Source organism: Pistacia vera, unplaced genomic scaffold, assembly GCF_008641045.1.
Source record: "Pistacia vera cultivar Batoury unplaced genomic scaffold, PisVer_v2 Contig293, whole genome shotgun sequence".
NCBI classification, from domain to species: Eukaryota; Viridiplantae; Streptophyta; class Magnoliopsida; order Sapindales; family Anacardiaceae; genus Pistacia; species Pistacia vera.
The window spans coordinates 158,662-167,647 of record NW_022196105.1 but is presented as its reverse complement, the minus strand read 5'-3'; the positions used below and the strand labels follow the sequence as shown (position 1 = coordinate 167,647).

Below are 8,986 nucleotides of genomic sequence, written 5' to 3'. Positions count from 1 at the left end.
ACACATTTTTCTTCACTTTCACCATTGAATTGGCACCATAAATCCTCCAAGATGTGTTCTTTCCTTTCAGCATCAGATCGATAGTCGACACAGCTAGTCCTGTCTTAGTAGTAGCAACGTTCTTGAAGCTAAAGCATACAGCAAATGGAGCTACTACCTTCACCCTCTTCATTTTCTTGGCTTCGGCCTTCTCTGGATGAAATCTTTGACCAAAGCCTGTAACACCCCACTTGAAATACGTAACCATTGTTTACGGTATGGCCTAAAGGGTTATCGAATTGCCCCTAAATGAGTTTGTATATTGTTCATGTTGTTTGTTGGCCTTTGGTTGAGTTTATGTTTTGGGTTTGGTTGAGTGTTTATCATGGAATTGTTCAAGACTTAGCAGATTTTGGAGTTGCAGTCTTCGCCGGGGCGAGGGAGAAGCTTCGCCGCGGCGACGTTGGTTCTGTGTTGGCGGTGTCGGTTCTAGACTGTTTCGTCGGGGCGAAAGAAAGTTCTTCGCCGCGGCGACGGGACGGCAGAAAAGTTCCTTGAGGTTTCTAGAGAATTCTCCATAGGGGTAAAATGACCTTTCTACCCCTAATTAGCAGGAAAAGTAAGGAGTAAAATGCAAGAAAATTTCATGGAGAATAGTGTAAAATGTGGGTGAGTTTGTAAAGAATTAAAGGATAAAGGTGAAAATTTCAAGAAAGAGTAAAGGCAAAATGGGAAAGAGTGTATATTATATGAGCTAATAAGAGTTTAGTTCTCTAAACCCCTTCATTTCACCCATTTCCACCGCCTCTTCATCTCCCATTTTCTCTCAATTCCTCACTCAATCTTCCAAGGGATTGTTGAGAGTTTTGAGTTGGAATTTGACAAAGAAGTGATCCTAAGCAAAAAGAGGTAAGAATCCCTACTCTAGAGATGAGTTTTATTTATGTAAGGGTTAAGTTCTTACTAAGTTTATGCTTAGGAAATAAGGGAAAGCTATGGTCCAACAAGAGTAGAGAGCTTTAGTGGAGACTACTCAAGTATGAGGTAAGTAAATCCCAACCCAAGTTGAGATTTGAGAATTCTTTTGAGTAGAGATTTAGTAGAAATGATGTATGCATGTTATATGTATGTTATTGAGAAATTGTGTAGAGATATATGCCTACTTGTTGAGGAATTAAATTGAGATGAGTATTCATGTTGAGTTGTTGGATACTTCTCCTTTATAAGGAGTGTAGATTTGTGATGATTTGAGATGAAGTTAGATGAAATTGAGTATGTATTTTGGGATTGTTCTTCTATGGTAGGGATTATGCCCATGGAAGGGAATTTACTTCCAATTTTGGATGGTTAAAGAGAGAAATAGAGTTGTAGTTAGAGAAGAGTTTTTATATGCACATAAGTTGTTTGATGAAATGCCTAAGAAAAGCATGAGAATGAATTATGACCCTTAATTATTGCAACATTGCATATTGGCATTTCCTAAGTGCATTAATGAGCATGAACCATCCATATGCATTAAGTGTGCATTGAGAAGAACTTGAGAAAAAGTTGAGAGAGTAGTAGAGAATTACTCTAAGAGTTAAGCTACATTATGATGAATAGCTAGAGAAAGAGTAGAGATCTTGTGCACAAGAGTTAAAGAAGATAATAGAGTAAGTTGTGCGATGGGGAACCTGTGAGTGATGAGTAAAGTCACGAGAGTGGGTGCTTTGTGATCCCCAGCCGTGCCTCCGGTCAGATGAGGTCATGACCGTCACGTAGAGTGGAACATGAGGTTCCAGCCGTGCCTCCGGTAAGAAGGGGTCATGACATTTGAGAGAGATAGAGAGAAAGCATGTACACTCACATGGCCAAAGGTTTCGAATCCATGCATGACCAAATCCGATCGGTAGAGAAATAAGCGGAAGTCACGTAGAGTGGTAGCGCCGAGCCGTGCCTCCGGTCAGATGAGGTCATGACATTCCAATGAGTAAGAATGAGAAAGAAAAGAAATAGAAAGAACAGAGATGAGAAAAGCTAAGAGTTAAGTTGTATTATGAGTACACTAGCTTGAGTATGAGTACTAGCTTGAGAAAGAGATGAGCAAACATGAGAAGAATAAGAGAGAGATAAGAGCATAGAGTAGGTTATGCGATGGGAAACCCTTGAGTAATGGATAGAGTATTCCCGCATGTACGCCGCATTGAGAGAGCGGCATGAGTATGAGAAAGAGAAGTGATGTAGCCCGTGAGAGTGCATGCGGATGAGGGCTATACCTGAGTACCCGAGATAGAGACTGTACACTCACATGGCCAAAGGTTCCGAATCCATGCATAACCAAGTCCGATCCGCTAGAATGAGGAAAAGTCACGTAGAGCGGGAGCGAGTCCCGGCCGTGCCTCCGGTAAGATGAGGCCATGACTACTAAAGAGAGTTAACAGAAAAGAGTTATGAGAAAGAGAGACAGAAATGAGAATGGGATAATAGAAAGAATTAAAGAATGAGAAAGCTTGAGAAGGAATGAGATAGAAAGAGAGAGAGAGTATGAGAAAGAATGCGAAAGTTTGAGTTAGTAAGAATAAAGAGTAGAAGAAAGAAACATGTAGTTCTTTTGCATTAATGACATGTACATCTCATATATGCATGCACCATGAGTTCTTCCATGGTTAGTGAGAGTATAACGAGAATAAGAGAGAGAACCATGATTTTCCTTCATGGTGAGTAGGATGAGACTAAGAGAGAACCATGATTTTCTTTCATGGTGAGTAAGAATAAGAGAAGAAGAAAAGAGAATAAGAACAGAGAGAAAAACAGTGAGAATTAGAAATAGAAGAACGTTAGAGTAAGGAAGAACCAAAGAGTGAGTTGCGGGAACAGGTAGTAGAGGATTTACTTACTAAGCATTGTTGTGCTCACCCCGTTGTTCTTCTCTGTTTTGCAAGAAATAGGAGCTGCAGTCGGATGGATGTCGAGGAGCGGAGAGTATTGGCACCACTGTCCACCAACTATGATATTTTGTATTAAGTAGAAAGTTTTTAATACCTTTCTTTTGTATTTGTAAAGAATTATATTTTATGAGTAAAGAAAATTTTGAGCCCACTATCTTTCATACGCTATGTATATCTATAATTTATATAGTATGTATTATAAGAATAGTAGTAGAGAGCAGGTGTTACAAAGCCTTATAAATAGCAGCATGTAATATTGTGTATGGAGTAACTGTACTAAGTTTTGTCCCTCCCATTCCTTCTTTGTCAATGGAGAGCAAAGAAGTGTTGAAGGAAACAAATTTTCCATCTATTTTGATGGACTTGACATCAATGAAATATTCAACAGAAGGAAGATCTGAAATAAGTGGAAGGGCGGTTACAGGGTTAATGAGAAGTTTGGTTTTGATAAGACCCTTTGACAGATCTTTGGTATAAGGAGGCATATAGTAAGGACCACCACCAATGAAAATGTCCCCATACCCGTCCTCATTTCAAGAGGGTATACAAAGAGCAACCTTACGAGATTTGTTGAATGCCAAAGAGAGTTGTGTTGGCAAAGCAGCTTAAGATCTTGAAAGGCCTAAAACTCCTCGGGTACCATTACCAAGGCCAAATAAGTGGTTTTTATTTGCACAAACGAAAAGAAGGCGGCGCATAAGTACATCATTCAAGTACCTTAAACCATCGATTAAAGATAGTGATGTGGTATCTTCGCTTAGAATTCCACCCGCCAAAATGTTTTGATCAAATGGATTTGAAAGATAAGGACCACAAGTGCTGTTGATACATCCAAATCTATCACCACCACAAATATTACAACCAAAAGCATTCGCAACATCGCATGTAGAAGAGCCACAGTATATAGGGTGATAAGTAGAGGAGTTGTAACCACTAAAACAGTCGAACCATTGTAACGGACCTCCAAGATCAACCACCACTTCAATATACTCAAGAGGTGTTCCCATGGCAATTGTGGTGTACTACTGGAGAGTAGCATTATCTTTTTTGATATGAAAATTGAAGCCGCTGGGGGTACCCTTTACTGATGCATTAATGGAGGACAAATTAATGAAGACAAAGGCAATAGAGAAGAGGAAGATCAGATTGAGGGAAGAAGCCATGTTTTTAAGGTGGAGACATGCAGTTGGAATAGAACATTTCCTTTTTTTATAACCAGTGAGGATAGGTTTGAGTCTCAAGTCTCAACAAATTGAGGGACGTTTGTATTTTTTTTATTGTATCTCTCCAATGAATGCAGTCGATGTTGCATTATTACAAACTTTGATTAATTTATTGATTCTGAGCATACATTAATTGATGTATGCAAGCTATGAAGATTATTCATTTAAGGTTTAAACTACATCCGGGATGCGATGATTCTTCGAAAAAGCACACGATGTAATTGTTCCATATTTATATTATGAAAATCATGTGTACAAACACAGAGGGTGATTATCATGGGCAGACCAGATGAGTTGGGTTTGAAAGGTCAAACTTTTGAACCTTATCAATCTATTGTAGTCGGTGTTACATGTGCAACAATTTTATGTTTTATTATTCATTCTGGTAATTATATAATGCAATTAGAGATGCTTTACATTGATTAAGTAGTTTAAACTATTCCCTGGAATCTAGGAATAAAGCTAGTTGTTAACTGTAATACTGGAAGAAGCATGGCTTTCAAATCTACCCTTCACACACGAGCTGTTACAATAGTTATTGTGACTAATTTTTTAATTACATTGAGGTGATTGAGTTTTCATTCTAATGGTAGCCACAAAGGCAATCCAATATCACATCTGATTAACTAAACGTATTACAAAACAGATGAGTTAGATTAGGTCAAAGGTCAAACTTTTGAACCTAATCAAGAAGTCTACTCTTTGCCTTGAGGCATATAAATACTTTAAAAAATATTTTTATTTCTCTTCCAGATATCACATGAGCATTTACATATAAAATAAGAGGCGAGCAATGCTATCTGCACCATGGTTGCCAAATCGCATATCATATCGTGTATCGAAAACCTAATTTTTCGAATCGTGTATTGCAAATCATATCGTATTATAGGATACACATTTTTTTTTTAAATAATAATTTTTTTCTAAAAATTAATATAATCCCCAAGATTAATTAAAAAAATTGTGATACTATTGGCTTTAAATTATGGTATTACATAATCAAAATTAATCACAAACTTAAGAATTTATATCATTTCCTCTCAACCATTTATATCATTTCCAAGATCAATGTCAATATATATATCTCCACTAGTGTTATTATTATCATGCAAAATAGGCAACATATCTTCCTCTTCACTTTCTCCGTCTTCATCACGCAAAATGGGCAATACATCTTCCTCTTCAATAACTTTTTCTTTGATTTTTTGTAGCTAGTATTCAAGTTCCTTGGTCCTATAAAGAAATCATCAAACCGTCAATATATATAGTACATTCAATTTTTTATTAAAAGAATTGCTAGATTAATATCAAAGTAAGATATACCTTTGGCTCTTTTATTGCTAGGAGCACTTCATCTATGTTAAAGCATTCTTGAGCATCCATCCATGAATTATCATTCGGCAAGCAAGGATCTTCTTTTTCCATAATGCACTCATCATCGGATTCTATGTCCAATAAACATATTGGATCACATGCCTCTCCTTTCTCCTCCCTAAGCTTTTGCCTCATTTCTAATTGAAGGTTATATTTAACAAAGACAAGAGCATTCAATCTTTGTTGCTCCAAATGATTCCTTCTTTTAGAATGCACATGTTCAAAGGTGCTCCAATTTCTTTCACAACCCGTGGCACTACATGTAAGGCTTAAGACTTTTATGGCAAGTGTTTGCAACTCTTTGCACTCTTCTCCATAGCTGTCCCACCATAAAGTTATTTTAAAAAATAATAATAATAATAATAAACACATTAGTAAGTTATAACCAAAATAAATAAATAAATAAATAACAAACATATAAGCAAACATACCCGGTTGTTTTTTGTCTCTTGTTATTATGGCCATATCCATTCCAAATAATCCTACTCCTCTTTTAAACTTGTCAAGTTGAGCATCAAGTTCAACTCTTGTTTCCACATCCGGATACATCTTCTCAATTACCTTGTACAATCCAATTTTAACTTCTTTGTCCGGATTGAAGTTTGGATCATAATGATACCTAATATATAAAATCAACATAAATTAGATTTCTAAATTCAAATTTGCAAGCAATTTTTATATGGATTAAAAAAAATGATCAACATTTACTTAGGATTAAGGTAGTATGCCGCTGCATGAAGTGGCCTATGAAGTTGAAAATCCCAACGAGTGTCAATTATCTTCGATATTTCTCTATATCGATGCTCCACATTGTTGAAATTCTTTGCAATTTGATTCTTTGCTCTTCTCATGGCTTCATAGATGTATCATATTGCTGGTTTCACATCACCATTTACAAGCCTCAAAACCTCCACTAGGGGATCCACATATTTCAAGGCAATTGGATGGATTTCCAAAATTTGTATCACTCAAGATAATATCCACCACTTTTTTCCTCTTAACTGTAGTAGCATGTGTACTATTTGCCCATTCTTCTAATGCAAACATGAACCTAAGAACTAGTTTACTATCCATAATGCAACTCAATGTTAGAAAAGACGTTGCAAATCTTGTTACTGCCGGTCTTGCTAGCTCTTTATCCTTTGAAAATTTTCTATATAAATTAAGCACCCATGTATGCCTATAAATGAAACTTGTGACTTGCTTGGCTTTGGCAATGGTGTCATAGAATACCGTAATCTTTCCAATATCCTCAAGAATCAAGTCAAGACAATGAGCTGCACAAGAAGACCAAAATAGCTTTCTCCTTTTCCCTTCTAACATTCTATCGGCAGCTACATAATCGGATGCTCCATCAGTTACCACTTGTGCAACATGCTCTTCTCATATCTCCTCCACAACACTATCAAGTAACTCAAATATTTTTTGAGCATTTTTTATAAATTCAGAGGTATCAATAGATTTCAAAAAAACTGTCCCACTTGGACTATTGACAAGAAAGTTAGTCAGTGATCTACCATTTCCATCCGTCCACCCATCTGACATTAATGTGCAACCATTCTTTTTCCACTCATTTTTATACTTTCCAAGTTTTTCTCCCACAAGATCAACCTCTCTCTTCAAATAAGAAACTCTTACTTCATGAAAAGTAGGAGGTTTCAATCCCCTTCCATAATCTCCCACTAACTTTAACATGTCAACAAAAAGAGGACTTTTAACTAAATTAAATGGTAATGCATTGCCATAAAGACATCTACATATACCTTGAATTACCTTTTCCCTATCCTTCACAACTTCATTTAAAGTTCTTTGCTTAGAGTTAGAACCACTTCCTTTTTTTCCCTTACTAAGAAAACTATCAATTTTACCTGTATTTGGATTAACATCTTGCTGTTTAAAAATGTCAACCATATCATCATCATCATCCTTATTAACTTTCTTTGCTACCAACAACTCTTGAAATTTCATCTTAACATCTTCGGGAACTTGACTACATGACTTAACTTGGATATGGGTTCCAGCAAGATGATTTTTCATTCATATTACACCACCCCAATATGGTATACCACAATAGTTACATGCAAGATGCAATCTATTTTCCTCATTCAATTTTTTATAATGCTCCCATGTAATATCATCTAATTTTCCCTTCTTATTTCTCATGATTCAAATCTCAGTCTAATCTAATAGACAAAAAGAGGCAGCAAAAAACCAAATGAAGAAGCATAACGTAAGGAAAACAAATCAAAATTCACATACAATTACAAATCAAATATGTAATGAAAAGGGAAAAAGAGTAGTTTACCTAAATTCCATAATTAGTTATTACTAAATTAAATATGGAATAAAACAAACACTGTGAATGTTTGAATATGGAATAGATTATTACTAAATTAAAAAGAGTAGCTTACCTGAATCAATTCGTGTAGAACTTCGGTGACTTTTAGCTTAATTGGTTTAATTGCTGACTGTTGAGGAGGGGGATTGAGAGGCTGAGGTGCGTGTATCAATTTGTATCGATATTTTTAAAGATACAAACTGATACGTATCGTGTCGTAGGATACATATCAATGTATCGAAACCCTCTGATACGTATCGTTGGCGATCCGTATCAATTCGTATCGTATGATTCGTATCGCGTATCGTAGGATACTAACAACAATGATCTGCACTAATGAGATTGTACAACTCTAAGTATTAACTTATGTGGCAAATGACACCTCATCTGCCACATCACTTAATTGCCACATCAGTTTTCTTAAAAATTATATATTTGTTTTTTTTTTCAAATTTCACTTCCTAAATCAGACTCCCTAAATCAAATTCATTCACTGCAATGTAAATCCCCTCATTCTCTACCTCTCATCTCACAGTTAATGTCTCAAAATTTCCCAATAATTTCTCAGATCCCATCCCAAATTCATTACACGCTGTGACGCCGACAAACCAAACCCGAATCTTCTTTTCCATATCTCGCCAAACACTGTCGCGCCACGTCTCGCCAGATACTGGGACGCCTCACCAGATGCCAACAAACCAGAGACTTCCCGTCATTTCCATGCCTCACCGGAAGCCTTCGCGTCTCGCCAAACCAACTGCAATGGTTGTTTCCACGCCTCGCTAGATGTCACCACGCCATGTCTCGCCTCACCTCGCCTCGCCTCGCCAATTGCCGCCACGCCATGCCTCACCTCAGTCAGATTTGATGTACTCGTAGTAATTGAAGCACCACCTCAATCAGATTTGATGGTGGAGCTTCTAAAGAAGCTGAAGCCTCAGGTGGTAGTTTCTGGAATTGCTAATTTTGAGGCTGTTACTAGTTCAGCTTTTGTGCACCTCTTGGATGTCACAAGAGAAACTGGATCTCATCTTTTCTTGGACATCTCTGATCACTTTGAATTGTCCAGCCTCCCAAGTTCCATTGGGGTCCTAAAATATCTTTCAGGAAATTCTCTGGCTTCCCATGCTATAACTGTATGCGGT

At 36.9% G+C, this 8,986-nt stretch overlaps 1 protein-coding gene across 1 annotated transcript; it reads right to left on the bottom strand.

Annotated features, from left to right (window-relative positions):
* Positions 1 to 3,130: 3,130 nt before the first annotated feature.
* LOC116135051 (probable aspartic proteinase GIP2) lies at positions 3,131 to 3,913 on the bottom strand. The gene is made up of 2 exons (XM_031420756.1): positions 3,587 to 3,913; positions 3,131 to 3,433 (listed from the first exon to the last, which is right to left on the bottom strand). Exons 1-2 carry the CDS (start codon positions 3,911 to 3,913, stop codon positions 3,131 to 3,133), a joined length of 630 nt encoding a protein of 209 aa, XP_031276616.1.
* Between the last annotated feature and the right edge of the window lie 5,073 nt (positions 3,914 to 8,986).

Excerpts from the sequence above, each read along its gene's own strand:
- LOC116135051 (XM_031420756.1), bottom strand. The coding sequence starts at position 3,913 with ATGGGAACACCTCTTGAGTATATTGAAGTGGTGGTTGATCTTGGAGGT. Across the intron at positions 3,434-3,586 it reads TTATGCGCCGCCTTCTTTTC|GACGGGTATGGGGACATTTT; the intron begins GTTTGTGCAAAT and ends TCTTGAAATGAG.